This window comes from Podarcis filfolensis (assembly GCF_964270895.1).
Source record: "Podarcis filfolensis genome assembly, chromosome: 17".
In the NCBI taxonomy this organism is placed as follows: Eukaryota; Metazoa; Chordata; class Lepidosauria; order Squamata; family Lacertidae; genus Podarcis; species Podarcis filfolensis.
The window spans coordinates 31,991,972-32,010,506 of record NC_139621.1 but is presented as its reverse complement, the minus strand read 5'-3'; the positions used below and the strand labels follow the sequence as shown (position 1 = coordinate 32,010,506).

The following is an 18,535-nucleotide window of genomic DNA, read 5'->3' as shown; positions in this document are numbered from 1 at the left end:
TGATCTTCTTGCAGTCCATGGGACTCTCATGAGTCTCCTCCAGCACCATAATTCAAAAGCATCCATTCTTCGGCGATCAGCCTTCTTTATGATCCAGCTCTCACTTCCATACATCACTACTGGGAAAACCATAGCTTTTACTATATGGACCTTTGTTGGCAAGGTGATGTCTCTACTTTTTAAGATGCTGTCTAGGTTTGTCACTGCTTTTCTCCCAAGAAGCAGGCGTCTTTTAATTTCATGACTACTGTCACCATCTGCAGTGATCATGGAGCCCAAGAAAGTAAAATCTCTCACTGCCTCCATTTCTTCTCCTTCTATTTGCCAGGAGGTGATGGGACCAGTGGCCATGATCTTCGTTTTTTTGATGTTGAGCTTCAGACCATATTTTGCGCTCTCCTCTTTCACCCTCAATAAAAGGTTCTTTAATTCCTTCTCACTTTCTGCCATCAAGGATGTGTCATCTGCATATCTGATATAAATCTCATATAAATCCCTGTTTTAAAACAGCTGCACTGGTTGCCAACTGGTTTCTGGGCCTAATTCAAGGTGCTCATTTTTTTAAGCAGCTGTCTTCCACCATCCCTTCCCTTCAAATGCAGGTGTCTGTAGCTGCTTTTGGTTTTTTAAAAAATTGGGTAAAATTTGCTTGCTTGCTTGCTAGCTTATTAAATTTAGATACCTCCCTTCATCAAAATATTTCAGGGTGGTTCACAGAATAAAATACAAGCTAAAACAAAAGTAAATAATTTCTAAACCACAACATCAAAATAAAAACTCCCCTTCCCACAGACAGATTTTAAAAGGCTGTAGGATATGAATCAGGCAAAGGCCTGGTTGAAGAGGAATGTTTTTGTCTGGTGCCTAAAATATATATATAATGAAGATTAGGGAGGTCATGTTTGCTACTTTACAGAGAGCAGCAGTTCCATGCCCTCCAACATTTCTCTGATGAAAATAGGGACATCCCATTCCATAATGATAATTTTACTACTGGGTTGCCCCAGCACTCTGGGCAGCTTCCAACATACAGTTGTACCTTGGATCCCAAACGCCTTGGTACTTGGACGTTTTGGCTCCTGAACGCCGCAAACCTGGAAGTGATTGTTCCGGTTTGGGGACATTCTTTTGGAACCTGAACATCTGGCGGGATTTCAGTGGCTTCTGATTGGCTGCAGGAGCTTCCTGCAGCCAATCCGAAGCCGCAATTTGGTTTCCGAACGTTTTGGAAGTCAAATGGACTTCCAGAACGGATTCCATTTGACTTACAAGGCACGACTGTATATAAAAACTTGTCTTCAGATGGCTCTGGGGTCAGATAGTCACTGGCGGAGTAAGGGGGGTGCAGTGGGTGCGGCCCGCCCCAGGTGTCATCCCTGAGGGGGGGTGATATTGCCCTGCTGCCCCCCTGGGACGCTCGCCACAGGCGGCTGGCCTCCCCTGGGTGCACAGCATGTGCGCTGCTCCAGGTGCCGGAGCAGGTAGTTCCACCTCTGGCCAGTGGCGCCCGGAGAACTGGGTGTTCAGCCAGACACGCCAAGCGCCGGAGCCACTTTTTCCCTTTTCCTTTCGAGTCTCCTCTGTAACATGAGCGCAGCAGCTTGATGGGTTTGGGGAGAGAGAAAGAGTGCGAAGGAGGCTCCGCTCGGCAGCAGACACGGAGCAGATTGCTGCTTGCACATGCAATTTTTGTGCGCGCACAGTTTTGCAGCAAAGCCCCACCGTGCAACCCTTTCCCTCCCAGACTTGCTTGATGGATTTGTCAGCCAGACACCTCCGGGGAGGAAATTCCGTGTGACCTCTTTGGCACCCGGAACCTGCCTTCTGCTTCTTCTGCCTTAGGTCACATTCTCGCGCCGCCAGTGAACTCGCCTCGCTCGACAGGAGGCACAGCGCGGTCCCCACCCTGGGGAGGAGGTTTTGCTTTCCATCGCAGGATGGTACGGATGGAAGTTGCAGCTATGGCAGCTTGTAGCAACTCTGGCCGAGGTGCATGTGCGAACAGCATATAAACCAAATGGAGTGGTGGGGGCTCTCCAAAGTAACATGTGGGAGGGGGAGGCACCGAGGAGAGCTTTTTAATCAAGTTTTTCAGGGGGGGATCGTGAGATATGTGCAGTTCTGTTATTTACTGGTTTCTGCCTTACGTCGTCCCCCCCTTCTATGTTCAAAGCAAAGAAGGGTGTTACGTAACGGGGAGATTCCTGAAGGTAGCAGAAGGAGACTTGAGGGGACTCGGGACAGTAAAATGCCAAGCCCTGAATCGCTCCACGGGGCGGGGGGCGGACCCCCAGGGTGTTATCTCTGAGGGGGGTGAAACTCAGCGCCCACGACTCCCAAGCTGTCAATGGGGAGGGGGGATAACATGACCTTGCTCTGCCTCTGCAAATAGTTTCTTTTTTTCAAAAGTTGTCAGAGGACAGCCTTCTTGATTGAACAAGTCCTCTATTTGGTAGACTGTTTGGTCCAATTCCTGTTTAAAGAAAAAGAACTGTAAGGAGAGCAGAGGCCTTGAAGTTGCCCATCAACGATCATCACCTGAACCACAGCGCGTGGTCAGAGCCTTCCACCTTATTTTGAGATGAACTGAATTTCCATTAAAATTATAGTAACCATTTCTTCATTTCCACATGCACATATAAGCTAGCCTATTCAACTTTCGTTGCATAGTTCTGTGTCATCTTTCATCTTCTTTCCTCAATGTGCATTTCCTCCCATATTTCTTTTTCTTTTCGGCCATCTTAAGCTTCTGTGTTAACATGGCGGCAAGATCTGAGGCCAACAAGGCCAAGAACTGGCTGACCTCTGATTTCCCAGCTAAACTTCACCTTTTTGGATTCTGTCATCACCGTTGGAATGAAGCAGCAGCAAAATAACCCGTCTAGATTATATTGTTTCCTGGAGCAAGACTCTCAGGCAAATGATCTCAGCACAAAGCCAAACAGAGGCACTGTTGTGATGAGTGAGGGATAAAATTCTAGAAGGGCTAGATCAGATTAGATAGGGCCAATGGGCCTTAACATTCCTAAGAACACAATGGTCAGGGGAGTCACACTGGGCAATAGGCTTAGCAATGCATAGAATTCATATTTATTGCCCTTTGTGGTACAGCAGTGTAACTCTTAGGCTAAGCATGGGTAGGCAACCTAAGGCCCGGGGGTCGGATCCGGCCCAATCGCCTTCTAAATCCAGCCTGTGGACAGTCCGGGAATCAGTGTGTTTTTACATGAGTAGAATGTGTCCTTTTATTTAAAATGCATATCTGGGTTATTTGTGGAGCATAGGAATTCGTTCATTCTCCTCCCCCCAAAAATATAGTCTGGCCCCCCACAAGGTCTGAGGGACAGTGGACCGGCCCCCTGCTGAAAAAGTTTGCTGACCCCTGGGCTAGAGGGTATTTAGAAGAAATATTACGTTTGAAAAATGGAGCGTATTTTGTACACTTTTGCCTGTTCAATATATATTAACGACCACACATCAGCCGAGGAGAGAGGTCTCAGATGTGATTTCTTGTTGATTTCATGCATTAGTGTTTTGGAGGAGGCGGCATTGCCAAGTACTTTCTCCTTCAGGGCCATTATAACCATCTCAATGTTAATCTGAGGCCAGAAGAAATTGAAGACCTCATGGATGGTCAAGCTGCATAATAAAATTTGAATCAGCTAGCAGTAAAAGCCAATTCAGATGTAGAAACAGCAAAAGGGGAGCGATGAGGGCCAGGACTAAAACAAAACAAAAAAGGTAAAGTAGAACAAATAAATCTTCACATCATACTGACAGGCCAATTGTGTGTATGTGTGTATGTGAAAGAGAGCGAGCGAGAATGAATCGGGCTTCTAATGAAAATGTGAAAGTCCATTATTATTATTAATTTATTATTATTATTATTATTATTATTATTATTATTATTATTAGCTCGCTCATCTGACTGGGTTGCCCTAGCCACTCTGGGCGGCTTCCAACACACATAAAAACATAATAAAACATTAAACATTTAAAAACTTCCCTCTACAGGGCTGCCTTCAGATGTTTTCTAAAGGTTGTCTAGTTACTTATCTCCTTGGCTCGGGGGTTGCATAACTCCAGAAATCCCACAGAACAAACAAGGGACATTCTACGGGGGTTTTCTCAGCTGGAACTTGCCGGAACTCAGTTAAGGCACCTCTCAGGTGGGTGCCATTGCCAATATAAGAGAACAAGGGCAGAATCCCAGCACCTATTTTTCGGAGGGTGGGGGTGGGAATAGCATTGCTTACAGGCCAGATCCAGCCCCGAAGTGAATTCATCAGGTTATTGGAGGTTCTGTCAATTATAATCAATGTGTTGTAAAGCCTTGGCCTGTGATTTCCCTAATAGGGAAGATTCATAGAATCATAGAGTTGGAAGAGACCACAAGGGCCATCGAGTCCAACCCCCTGCCAAGCAGGAAACACCATCAGAGCACTCCTGACATATGGTTGTCAAGCCTCTGCTTAAAGACCTCCAAAGAAGGAGACTCCACCACACTCCTTGGCAGCAAATCCCACTGTCGAACAGCTCTTACTGTCAGGAAGTTCTTCCTAATGTTTAGGTGGAATCTTCTTTCTTGTAGTTTGGATCCATTGCTCCGTGTCCGCTTCTCTGGAGCAGCAGAAAACAACCTTTCTCCCTCCTCTATGTGACATCCTTTTATATATTTGAACATGGCTATCATATCACCCCTTAACCTCCTCTTCTCCAGGCTAAACATGCCCAGCTCCCTTAGCCGTTCCTCATAAGGCATCGTTTCCAGGCCTTTGACCATTTTGGTTGCCCTCCTCTGGACACGTTCCAGTTTGTCAATGTCCTTCTTGAACTGTGGTGCCCAGAACTGGACACAGTACTCCAGGTGAGGTCTGACCAGAGCAGAATACAGTGGCACTATTACTTCCCTTGATCTAGATGCTATACTCCTATTGATGCAGCCCAGAATTGCATTGGCTTTTTTAGCTGCCGCGTCACACTGTTGGCTCATGTCAAGTTTGTGGTCAACCAAGACTCCTAGATCCTTTTCACATGTACTGCTCTCAAGCCAGGTGTCACCCATCTTGTATTTGTGCCTCTCATTTTTTTTGCCCAAGTGCAATACTTTACATTTCTCCCTGTTAAAATTCATCTTGTTTGTTTTGGCCCAGTTCTCTAATCTGTCAAGGTCGTTTTGAAGTGTGATCCTGTCCTCTGGGGTGTTAGCCACCCCTCCCAGTTTGGTGTCATCTGCAAATTTGATCAGGATGCCATTGAGTCCATCACCCAAGTCATTGATAAAGATGTTGAATAAGACCGGGCCCAAGACAGAACCCTGTGGCACCCCACTAGTCACTCTTCTCCAGGATTCGAACCCTTGGAAACAGAGATAGTCTACGCTTCAGTCTTACAGCTCTTGTTTGGATTTTGTGCATATATTTGTGTGCTCCAGAACCCCTTACTACCCGTAGACTCTAACCTAACTTACAGAACTTGATTACTCTTAGCCCCCCAAAGGTTTTATGCAGATTAGAGTGTTTGCTGAGGACATAGGTAAAGGTAAAGGGACCCCTGACCATTAGGTCCAGTCGCAGACGACTCTGGGGTTGCCTCGCTCATCTCGCTTTATTGGCAGAGGGAGCCGGTGTACAGCTTCTGGGTCATGTGGCCAGCATGACTAAGCCGCTTCTGGTGAACCAGAGCAGCACATGGAAACACCGTTTACCTTCCCACCGGAGTGGTACCTATTTTTCTACTTGCACTTTGACGTGCTTTCGAACTGCTAGGTTGGCAGGAACAGGGACTGAGCAACGGGAGCTCACCCCGTCACAGGGATTCGAACCGCCGACCTTCTGATTGGCAAGTCCTAGGCTTTGTGGTTTAACCCACAGCGCCACCCGCGTCCCCTGCTGAGGACATACAAGGTGGTAACCTCTGGCATAAAATAAGGGAAACTTGGCAACTAAACTGCAACTCAAACCTCCTCCAAGAAGAGCATTAATGTTGCAATGGCCTGGAGGGAGCGAAGCTCTCTGCTCAAGACAAGGAACAGTCAGCCTGTTTGGCAAGGCTTAGAATGCACAGGTCAGGTATTAAAAATAGATTCTGGCAGTACAGTGTGTGTAACACCTTGATAATAGTAATAAGCAAGACGCAGAAATGTGAGGGACTGCCTGCCTCAGGAAGAATGACCGCAGAGACCTCGAAGTGTACTCAGTGACATGAGAACGGCCGCAGTGCTGCGAGGCAGCTCCTCTCACCACTCCCAGTTATCTGTGCTGTACTTTTTTCCAGAACGTTGCGGTAAGTTTGGTGGCAATTGCAGAAAACAGCCAAATCGCTACAAATCATTACATTTTCAGCGGCAGCCCATGTCTGTGTTCCCTTCCCTACCCCAGGCCACTCCTGCATACACACCAACATTTCTCCTATGAAAACAGGGGTGTCCTATCCAATTATTATTATTATTATTATTATTATTATTATTATTATTATTATTATTATTTTATACCCCACCCATCTAACTGGGTTGCCCCAGCCACTAAGGTTGCATGCTTGATCCATTTGGGTAGAAAGTAGAAATCTCCAAAGCCATCTCAACAAACAGGCTCCCCTTTAAAATAAAAATAAAAAGTCCACCTGTGCCCTACTTTGTACATTTCCAAGCATGTGGTGAACACTAACCTTTCCATTTACAGATTTTCATTCAGCTGCAATATTTATTCTAACGAATTGTTCTGACATGCTGCCATTTTAAACTATCAAGCTGTTTTCACGCTGCTGTTCTCTACTGTCTTGGATACAATCAGTCGAAAGGCGATTTATAAAGGTTAAAGGCAAATACATTTTTCGAGTGTGTTAAAGAGACTGACAGAGATTGTATCTGTTTTGGCAGCTCATTTCGCAGCCTCGGGGCAACTCACTGAAGGTTCCTCTGCTTCGGCTATTCTAATTTCTTTCGCTGGGGGAATTCTAAGCATGTCCACACTATCATCCATCCTGACAATACACAACTTTTGCTTTTTCTGACTGACAACAGTTCCTTGCTGGCGCCTGGGTTTGTACATTCAGCTGCGGCAGCACACTTCAACAGCATGATGTGGAGGAATGATACGAAAGCCACATGGAAGCCCACTGTGGGTGATTCTTCCCACTCAAAAAGCAGGGGAAGATTATGTGAACAGTACCCAATTGGGTATTTGCACTGGGGACTTGAATCAAATAATACCTTCATTGTGGAGTGGAGCCCACCTGCTCCTCCGCCATCCCAGTTTAATAAAGAACCAGGCGCTGCTACCTCTGGCTTGCCCTGTTCATCAGAACATTCCTTTCCTGGGAGGCTGTTAAACCTGTGCTGTAAACCTATAGTCACAGATGAAGTTTACAGAGATGCGGGTGGCGCTGTGGTCTAAACCATTGAGCCTCTTGGGCTTGCTGATTAGAAAGTCGGCGATTCGAATCCCCATGACGGGGTGAGCTCTTGTTGCTCTGTCCCAGCTCCTGCCAACCTAGCAGTTCGAAAGCACACCAGTGCAGGTAGATAAATAGGTACCACTCCAGCGGGAAGGTAAACGGTGTTTCCGTACGCTCTGGTTTCTGTCATGGTGTCCCGTTGCGCCAGAAGAGGTTTAGTCATGCTGGCCACATGACCCAGAAAGCTGTCTGCGGACAAATGCCAGCTCCCTCGGCCTGAAAGTGAGATGAGCGCCGCAACCCCATAGTCACCTTTGACTGGACTCAACCGTCCAGGGCTCCTTTTCCTTTATCTTTAGTCACAGAATAGCTTTGCCTGTGATTTTTCTACGATCTCTTTTGTCCCAGCGCTGGGTTGCAAGGGGTTGGACTAGATGATTGAATCCCTTCCAGCTCTGCAATTCTCTGCCTGCCCTTCCTTTGTCCTCCATGCCCTTCTCTGCCCAAGTCCTGCCCTGCAAGTGGAAAAGGTCTTTCCTTGGCCTAATCCCCTCCTCCTTTGCGAGGAGCCAAGTCTTGGGCACCGATTAGCAAGCAGGCTGATTAAGATCTTTCATTCCAATTTGCTTCTTCCCTTCACTGGCTCCTTCTTGCCTGGGGGTCTTCACGCCCACTCTTGGGAATGAGCTTACACCCAAGGAGCCTGATGGGGACAGTGTTTTGATGCGGAGGGCGATAACCTCTTCTGTGCTCCGCTGGACTGGAGAACTGCATTAGGCAACAGGCTCATGTGACTGCTTGTTTGCCCTGGCGGGGGGAGCATTAACCCATCTGCCTCATCTGCACACACCTCATTTCGGATATTAAGAGGGAAAAAGCTGGCTCTGAAATCTGGAGCAGAAGTTCTAGAAGCCAAACAGGGTTGCTTGCAAAGTCGCCACCTTCAAATGAAAACTAGGCTCCTGTGCCTTTTATAGTTGAACAGAAGAGGGAAGTGCAGCATGGGCAGGTTGTTTTGGAGCAGGCATAGGCAAACTCCAGCCCTCCAGATCTTAGGGACAACAATTCCCATCATCCCTGACTACTGGTCCTGTTAGCCAGGGATGATGGGAATTGTAGTCCCAAACATCTGGAGGGCCGGAGTTTGCCTATGCCTGTTTTGGAGGGATGAGACCAATTCCGGTGGAATTGGAGGGCCAGTGTGGTGTAGTGGTTAAGAGCGGTAGACTCGTAATCTGGTGAACTGGGTTCGCGTCTCCGCTCCTCCACATGCAGCTGCCGGGTGACCTTGGGCCAGTCACACTTCTCTGAAGTCTCTCAGCCCCACTCACCTCACAGAGTGTTTGTTGTGGGGGAGGAAGGGAAAGGAGAATGTTAGCCGCTTGGAGACTCCTTCAGGTAGTGATAAAGTGGGATATCAAATCCAAACTCTTCTTCCTCTTGCTAAAATTTGTCTCCATTTTCTCTCCTTTGCTATTAAAGGCACAAGAATCCCGTCCTCCTTTGCAGCTGATAAGGCTATAACCAATAGTGGTGCTCTCCATTCTTTAGACTATAAGCCCCATTAGCTCCAGCCAGCATGGCCAAAGGTCTAGGACAATGGGAATTATAATCAGCAACATCTGTGTCAGATACTTTCCTGGCCTATGCGTTCCTTGATATCTGGACAGCCAGATCAGGATTTCCAGATCACCCGAATAGTCTCTTTCCGATATTTATGTCTCTCAGAGTCCTCCTGAATCAACCCAGGTTTGAATCTGCCTGATGTCTTTGGGGGAAGCCAGAAAACCAAACTGCAAAAACCCTGTGGATTTTTAGAAACATGGGGTTGAATTAGGAATTGGAAACAAAATATTCCTGTTAACTGAGCTGTATTTTAGCCAACCAATACAATTTCCCCCTCCCCTAGACCACTGAGCAACCTATCACACAAATCCTTGCTGGTCAAGGGATCCTTGCTTGTCCTCCATTTTAAGATACCCTCATTTCATTATTTTTTCCCTATTGAAAGGAAGTTAAGAGTTTTTTGGAATACAGACTTGTGCCAACTGGCTCCATAACATAGTGGCCGAGGTGCCTTCACCATCTCCCCAGTAAAATATTTGAGGGGGCTGCCTCCCCAAAAGTTGATGGGCATTCCCATTCAAATAGTGTGTGAGCACTGTATCTTGTGATTGATTATGCAGGATGGGGTTTACCTGCCCCCACCCCACAAAAATTTTTTTATTCAAATTGGCACCCCTGCTCCATATTGTACCATGAAAGTGACAGGAATGGAAGGAACCAATAGGTGGTGGGAGGGATACTCAGAATTACCCTGCCCCTTCCAATGTGGCTCCTGTTTACAGGAGTTGTATGAGAAGCCCCAGAGATTGGTAGCTGTCAGCCAGAGACCTGGTGTCATGTCAACCAAGTAAAATGCTAATATGCTTGAAACTGCAAGGTTAATGTTACCACAACTGAAGGAAGAAGGCTTGAGTTTTTAAGAAGCTATGAGTATTGACTCTTGGGAATTCCCAGGTGTCCCCCCCAAAAAAAAGGTTATTTGTGTATGCTTTTGTATTATGGCGCTGGAGGAGACGCTTGAGAGTCCCATGGAATGCAAGAAGATCAAACCTCTCCATTCTGAAGGAAATCAGCCCTGAGTGCTCACTGGAAGGACAGATCGTGAAGCTGAGGCTCCAATACTTTGGCCACCTCATGAGAAGAGAAGACTCCCTGGAAAAGACCCTGATGTTGGGAAAGATGGAGGGCACAAGGAGAAGGGGACGACAGAGGACGAGATGGTTGGATAGTGTTCTCGAAGCTACCAGCATGAGTTTGACCAAACTGAGGGAGGCAGTGGAAGACAGAAGTGCCTGGCGTGCTCTGGTCCATGGGGTCACGAAGAGTCGGACACGACTAAACAACTAAACAACAACAACTACTGTGGCCCATGTTTTGTTAGCCCAAAAATGGAAAACGAGTGAGGTCCCAAATAAAGAAGAATGGCAGCTTAAACTGAGGGAATATGTGCAGCTTGCAGACTTAACATACAGAATAAGAGAACAAGAAGAACCATGGAAAGAGAAGAAGGGAAGTCACTGATATTTTAAGGTTTTTAAAATGAATATTCTAAAATGTAAAACAATATATATATATATATATTTTTTAAAAAGAAAGTATTGTCTCTTGGAGAAGCTTCCCACCCAGTTCATGGTCTTGAGGGTTTTTCAACTAATTTTGTCCAAGTGTACCTTGCGGCTCCGGTCTATTGGTTGTCTAGCTCAGTATTGTCTAGTCTACACTGGTTCACAGTGGACTGTCTGTGTTTCAGGCGGGGAACTTCCCCAGCCCTAACTGAGGTTGCTGAGGGATTGAACCCTGGCCTTCTACATGCAAAGCAGATGCTATACCTCTGTGAGATTTTGACCAGCTTCGGCCCATCTGAAGCTGATACAGGCTCGTCTTATCTTGAGCCCAAGCAGAGTAGTCCACACAGCAGAAGGATAAGCAGTATGTGCCACATTCTTAACTTTATTTCCACTCTATGCTGAGAGAATACAAACATGCATCTTGCCTCTGTGAGAGCAGAGAAGCAACTGTCTCTCTAACAAAGAAACCGAGAGAACAGTGAAAAACAGGAAACCAGTGTACGTCACATCCAGTCTCCCATTCCCGTGGGAATCCAACAGTAACTTGGACTGTGGAATGCAAAACAATGTCTTGTGACTGCAGTTGCTGCTCAGTGAGGGAAATAGAAACCAACACTGTGTAGTCCTTCCTTGGCTACAGGCATAGTAGAGGACCTAGGCTAGATCATGCAAGATCTTTTTCCGCCTGGGATGACACGAAAAAATAAAGATGATGCTCTGCAACAAGGCATCACAGAGGAGGTGCCTGTTAGACGTAAATAAAAAGCAGTACTGTATTGATTCACTTGCTGATAGTCTCCTTTCCCAGGACTAACATATCTACTATGTTAGAGCACCATCTGGAGGCTATCTTAGTGAATAAGTGTTCGTCTTTCAAAGTCCCGATGGGTACCATCCGACTAGATTCTTTCCTCCACCAGTCCCATAAAAATGAACAGCTGCCACCACCACCTCCCCAGATTCTTATATTTTGAGATATGGCAATACTACAGGGAGCAACCCTGCCTCCTAGTTGTGGGGATATTTAGTAGCGGGGTGACCTTCCTGCCATGAGAAGCAGAATTATTACATTTAAGTTTTCTATGAGATTTCAGGAGCTGCATCAACAGGATGTGTGCCGTTGTTCAGCTATAGTTCCATGTTTCTGAAAATTTAATAAGAACGCAGACCCTCCAAGTGTCCCTATTTTCCAGGGACAGTCCTGGATTTACAGAAGCCGTCCCAGTTCCTGATTTGATCCTGGAATGCCCCACTTTTCCTCAGGACATCTCTATTTTCATCAGTGAAATGCTGGAGGGTATGGAGTTATGCCACCCCCGAACCAAGGAGATAAGTATCTATACAATCTTTAGACATCTGAAGGCAGCCCTGTATAGGGATGTTTTTTTCATGTTTAATGTTTTATTATGTTTTTATATCTGCTGGAAGCCGCCCAGAGTGGCTGGGGCAACCCAGTCAGATGGACAGGCTATTAATAATAATATTAATATCAATTGAATAGGGTGCCCCTATTTTCATCGGAGAAATGTTGGATCGCTTCCTGTTGGATTGGTATCTACATATAATAAACATCAGCCAGTTGTCTTCCTGGCCCAAACCTGAGCCCCATTCTTTGTTCTGACATTTTCTCTGTCCAAAGACCACTGCATTTTCATTATTTGTTGTCCCCTTCCCTTGGTGATCCTGCTCACTGGAGGCATACAGAAGTGTGTGAGCTCGTATTATGTCACAAAGGTCTGGTGATGTCATGAGCCCTGTTCAGGAGTGAGAAACCTAACCCAGTGCTTCATTAACTCACGGGGGTCCATGAGGAGGGGTGTCTCCTGTCCTTTCAAATGGTAGAGGTGGAGAAAGGGTGATCTGGTCCCAATGGTGTCCCTGGAGGGTACCATCGGCCTGTTGGCTGTGCTCTTCACAACCCACTTCCTTGTTTACTCTGATGGCTTCATCAGCCAAGCTGTCCTCCAAGCAACCATGGACAAGAGACAGGAAGGAGGTAAGTAATATGATAGAGCCACAGGGCATAGCAACCTGAGAAATCAGTGGTGTCAGGAATGGAGGCAAAACAGACAGAAGGTGGTGACATGGCAGTAGGAAGATGGCAACAGTGAGAGTGAAAACCTGTGCCTAAAAACCCCACACCACGATTGTGGAATGTCCCCCTCCCCCCACCAGCTGTCTTCATATACTCATAGGTAAAGGACCCCTGGACAGTTACGTCCAGTCAAAGGCGACTGGGGTTTCGGCGCTCATCTCGTTTTCAGGCCGAGGGAGCCGGCACTTGTCCACAGACAGCTTTCTGGGTCATGTGGCCAGCATGACTAAACTGCTTCTGGCGCAACGGGACACCGTGACAGAAGCCAGAGCGCACAGAAACGCTGTTTACCTTCCCGCCACAGTGGTACCTATTTATCTACTTGCACTGGCGTGCTTTCAAACTGCTAGGTTATCAGGAGCTGGGACTGAGCAACGGGGGCTCACCTTGTTGCAGGGATTCGAACCACCGACCTTCTGATCGGCAAGCCCAAGAGACTCAGTGGTTTAGACCACAGCTCCACCCACCATCTGCAATAGCTTTCCCTGGGCTGAACGCGGAAGCAGGATGTGCTGGTAAATGGGCAGAAAGAGTTGCCTATTAAAAAATCCTTTGAAATGTTTCATAGAAAGTTTCATCTCACAGTGGATTGTGTGGCACTTTTAGAACAGCTACTGCTGTTCAGCAACATTTGGATAGATTTGGATAGGCAAGTGGCCCCACTGGCCCCATACCCTTAAAGCAGGGTCATATCCCTTTAAACAGTCGTGAATTCCCCCAAAGAATCCTGGAACCCCAGTTTGTTAAGTGTGCTGAGTTGCTAGGAGACCCCTATTTGATTCACAATCCCTCCTCCCAGGGAACTCTGCCCTGGGAATAAAATTGGGATGAAGGGATTTTCTCAGGATGTTGGAGGGTGTGTGTGCTGTGTCCTGTTGGTGCAGTGGTGGTGGCACTCACCCTTCTTCTGATAGGAAATGCTCTGTGGGGGGATGGCAAAAAACGGGGGGTCTCGGAGGGTCAGTTGCAGGGGAGTGAGAAATGTCCCTATTTTCATCTGAGGAATGTTGGAGGGTATGTGAGTCACAAGTCGTGCAGGCTTGTTTACCGGGCATAAGGTTTCAAAAGCCAGGATCTATCTATGAGAACCCCAGGTTTGTCCAGAAATCCTCAAGGAGATTGATTGTGGCAGTCATGCTTTTGTTAAAGACAGATTGCTCACCCGTTACCTAGAAATGGACAGCCATTGTGAAGTATGAACTCTGTGCCCCAGAATTTCTCCTGTGCCCCAGGATTTCGTGAGATGCATTCAGTGGTTCCTCAGTAACTGGCAATTGCTAGAATGCATAGAAAACTAAATAGGGATGCCCAGCAGAAGTGGGGTGGGGTGCACTGTCCATAAAATAAATTTGTTCACAGCTGTTTGCAAGGGGGCAAAGATTGTCTGGAGAGGTGTCAATGTGGTGGGGAAGAGGGAGCGCATTCACCTTGTGCATTGAACCATGGGTGCCATCAGCACACACTGCATTGCTTTCAGGCATGCATACATGTGCATTGACTGCAGCTGGATTGGACAAAAGGCTTTCTGTGCAGTGCAGGAGAGCAATGAAACTGCCAGTACAATGTGGCACAGCAGGGAGAATTATTTCCTCCACATCAGCCTCCAGCGGTGAAGCAGCAACAGTCTGAGAGACACGTCTGCAAATAGCTATATCAAATGCACCAAAAGTAGCATGCACGTGCGTGTGTTGCAAAACATTTCCATTCCTCTTGAAACAACCACTTTCTCAGGAAAACCCGGTTCTCACGAAAACTCAATGCAAATTTGCTAGAGGTAGTGTCAGGATAAACTAAGGGACTCAAATATAACGTTTTAAGGGTGTTTTAAGTGCATGATACAAATGTGACACTAGTTGGTGATGGTGAGTGAATAGGAAATTCAATATATATTTTAGAACATTTCTTTAAAAAGCATTTCCACACCGCTTTTTTAACTATATGTCTAGATTTAGCCTAAGAAGGGAATGTAAACACATTTCAGGGGAAGGGGCAGAATGGAGTGTCAGCACACAGAGTGAATGAAAGAGTGAGAATCATAGAAAAGAGATTTTTGATTCCCCCTTTATGTTTAAGGCGGGGGGAAGATGGAAGAAACATTTGTGGCTTCATCAACAGGGGAAGGCATGGAGGTGATCGACATGGCTGAGAGCGAGGACTCCCAACTGCTGGGGAATGCGGCCGTGAAGGACATGTTGCTGGACTTAGCCGTCTCTCTGAACACAGCCAGTGTCATGCTGTTTTTTTTATGCGTGACATAGAGCCCGAAGTCTTAGCAATGGTAATGGATGAAGACAACATGAACATCTACTTGTGCTTCATGATTGCCTTCTGAGAAGCAGCTGTGGCTTCATCGCTCATGTCCAGGGACTTTTGGGGCTCCACCGGAGAACAGGGGCTTTTGTAACAGCTACACACACCTCCACATTCATGGCCCCCCGAGAACAATAAAACCTCTGACCAAAGCTTGTAGAGTTTGTTCTAAGTGAGAAGTGTGCCTTTTGATCCTCCCCTGGTGACACCTTGTCATAGGCTCTTGGGCTTTGAAAGCTTTCTAGAAAGATCTACCTAATCATGAGGTAAAACGGTTTGATTACAGGCAGGATACTGCATGATGGGAAATACCTCAGATTTGTTTTTTGAAATCTTCCCCCTGCACATAGAAAACCAAACGTCCAAGAGAATTCCAGCATAGCTTCCTCACAGATATCCTAGTTTTCTATGCGCAGAAGGGTTTGATGTTTATTTTTGGAGGAGGAGTTTTCAGTCATGCAATCGCCCACCTATAATCTGAAGTGGGACACTTCCCATAGTTTCACCACAATGTGTTAGGTTCCGAAGAGAAGATAGTTTGGCTCCATGTAAGCCTCACCATTTGAAAAGCAGCTTTGCTCAGTCTTTTAAGAATTCAGAAGGCTCCCTCCTGACTGCTGAGGGAAGTTGCCTGGAGGAGCTTGCCTTGAAGTTATACTGAGGAGGCGGGAGATGCCTCATCTCAGCTACTACGCCATCTCCAGAGGTTCTTAGAGCTAAGTGAGCCTACAGTAGAAAACAAAAGGGAGAGGCCTGCTACCAGCCTGTCACATCTCCTTCACTCTCTTTATTAGTTAGAGGTAAGCTCCTCCATCTTTCTTCAGTCCTCAGGAGGCAATTCTCAGAATTCAGGTCAGAGCCAAACTAGATGGGGAGAAACAGCAGCTTCAGAGAGGTAGTTTTTGTTGGCACCATGACTCTTTTAGGGAAGAGCTAAACTGCCTCCTCATGTCTCACAGCCCCCTATCCTGGCCAGTGTGAAAAGCCAAATCACATGAGCAGACTATTTTGAGATAGCTTTTTGCCATCTGCTCCATTCCTGGCACAAATAGGCTCTTCTCTTGAACTGCCTAGGGCCATCCTCTGCCTTCACCACTAGGTTCTGTCCCCCCTTGACTCCACCTGTGTCACCAGACATTATTGTGATTGCATCCCATGAGTTTCATGCTCCATGCCCAGCAAGTTCCACAATACAGTTGCAGCCATCTAGCAGTATTGAGCACAGGTGTTTGGAGAGCAGATGTTCTTTGGCTGTGGCGCTGAATAAATAATTTGCTCCCTAAAAGAATGCCTTGAGAGGCAAATTAGCAACGATTTCATCCCTTTTCTCAGAATGAACATGAGTTGGCAATGCAATAGCATCCATATGAAATACACATGAAGACTATTTTTCCCTTTAAGTGAAACTGTGAGCCTTTTGTTTGTTTGAACTACACCTTGATTAAAATTTGCTAGATCTTTAATGGACCACAGGCCAAGTGACAACCTGTTGATTAGGCCTCCAGATGATGGAATAAAGACAACACAATTTCACTCCCTTTGACACATACAAAATCTCAAGGCTGTATCTCATACATATATATATAAAGTGTAAAATAAAAACACATTTAGGAAACAATGTACATTCATCTAGGTTCAAGTCAAACATCACACCAAACCTTAACTTTTCATGGTTTTGGTGCGATGTCTAAATTGACAGATGATAATTTATTAACAGTCAGCAAACCAGAGTTAGAAACCATGGTTTGAAGTGGGTTTGGAAACCATGGTGTTCCCTAACTATAGTTTAGCACAGTCTAAATTCACAAAACCATAGCTATCACCATTTTTTGGTCACTACACCATGGAGGTGGAGGAAGTCACATGAAGCTGAGGGGACAAAAGCAAATAAGCAACTTTAATCTATGGCTTGCCTTTGGGGATTTAGAAGATCAAACCATGGCAGGCCTAGTTCTCAATGAAGTGGTCAACTTGTGTGTTGAGTGTACGACTTCAGACTTCGATGATGGAATACTCTTTAATATAGAATAATCCCGGAATTTATGAAACTAGCGTGTAAAGGAGAAGGCAAGATGGAACTCTGTTCTGGTTTTCTATATGGAAATAAATTTTTGTATGGAGAATAAGCAGTCACATGAACCCTTGCTTGCATTCTGAAGTAGTACAGACACAGATTTACCACCTTAATGAGAGGGGTAGACAGTCTATCACAGCAAAAACAACAAGTCCTGTGGCACCAAGAACTAGGTCATGGTTTGTGTCTAAACTACGGTTAGCTATGTTTGACATGAATTGAATCTTAGTGTCTCATTGTTCCATGTGGCTATAGTCAGGGCTTTTTTTTTTTAGCCAGAACTTGGCAGAACTCAGTTCCAGCACCTCTCAGGTGGACGCCATAGCCATTATAAGAGAACAAAGGAGGCGTTCACGGTTCCGACACTTCTTTTTCTAGAAAAATAGCACGGATTATACTATTCAGAAAGTCTCTCACTGTTCTTTTCATCTTTGATTGGAAAAGAGCCACTAAACACAGTCACCAGAGACTTGTCAACTGATCTTCAGTTCCTCAGTTCCAAGTTGTCCATAAGGCCGTTGAGGGTATTATTATTTTTAAGAAGTAGCAAATTTCTGCAACACAGTATCTTCTCTGTATTCTCTTCCTTCTTGATGGAAGGATGGAATCTTCTTCCACCTTGACCACTTGCATGGACGTAGCGGAGGAAGAAGGGGCATTGCACATGGAAGAAATTGGGGTAAGTGGCTACTGCACACATCGCTGACACCACTGAATCCGCATGAGCCCTCAGTGCATGTCTCCATCTTTTTGCACCAATAGTCCCACATGCTCTTCAGCATCTTCTTCTTTTTACCAGATGTGGCACTTCACAGCTGGATTCACTGGTGATTTACTCGGACAGTGGAAGTGCCTGGAGAAATCTTTGCTGTTGCTTAGGGACCCAAGGACACGGAGTGGCGGGGGGCTGTGTGTATCTCTGTGCAAGAAGCTTTGCAGTCCTTCGGGGCTTTGGTGCCCACACATTGCCTGCAGAGAAGACAGGGGTGTGAATAATTGACCTCTGGTTAACAAGTGAGTCATTTCTCCTCCATGTTTATGTCACGTTTCCACTCAGCTTTCGTTGTGGGATAGAAAGTTTGGGGGCAGCGAAACCACACAAATTCTAGAACAAATTGGCTTGTGGAATTTCCATGTAACGTAAAGTAGGACCTTTAGGTCCTGATAGCTGCATGAGTTAAGGTCTTCTTTTACATTACATGGAAAGTCTAGCCTTGAGAGAAGCACCCAAATAACTGTCAACTCTTTGGGGTGGTATTATAGCAATTGTCCATGTTCGTTTTAGTTATCTGCTCCACCATGGTCTCTTGTCAAAGAAACAAGTCTTGCAGGTTTTCATCAGGCTTCAAACATTACTCAAAAAGATGTTAAGTCAGCTCTGAGCAGCAAAACCTACACTGGTGGAAAACACCCATGTATAAATGTTGTTAGGTCCAGTGGCTTGTATGGGTCCAAAGTAGACAAACTTTTTCTGTCGAGGACCACATTTTTTTCAAGGGTAATCTGTGGGGAGCTTCATGCAAGTGG

At 46.0% G+C, this 18,535-nt stretch overlaps 1 protein-coding gene and 1 long non-coding RNA gene across 8 annotated transcripts in view; one reads left to right on the top strand and one right to left on the bottom strand.

Annotated features, from left to right (window-relative positions):
- The first annotated feature begins 12,004 nt into the window (after positions 1–12,004).
- On the top strand, positions 12,005–15,086 carry LOC310753016. The gene is made up of 2 exons (XR_014543060.1): positions 12,005–12,525; positions 14,740–15,086. It is a non-coding gene; the product is annotated as an uncharacterized lncRNA (long non-coding RNA).
- A 1,468-nt stretch (positions 15,087–16,554) lies between these two features.
- The window catches only part of KEL (Kell metallo-endopeptidase (Kell blood group)), a 28,177-nt gene continuing 26,196 nt past the window's right edge, over positions 16,555–18,535 (bottom strand). For all 7 annotated transcript variants that reach the window (XM_083593257.1, XM_083593263.1, XM_083593261.1 and 4 more), the window contains exon 19: positions 16,555–17,977. In XM_083593257.1, the coding sequence (XP_083449383.1) occupies positions 17,801–17,977 (177 nt within the window). In that variant the 3' untranslated portion in view covers positions 16,555–17,800. The remainder of the gene's footprint in view (positions 17,978–18,535) is intronic.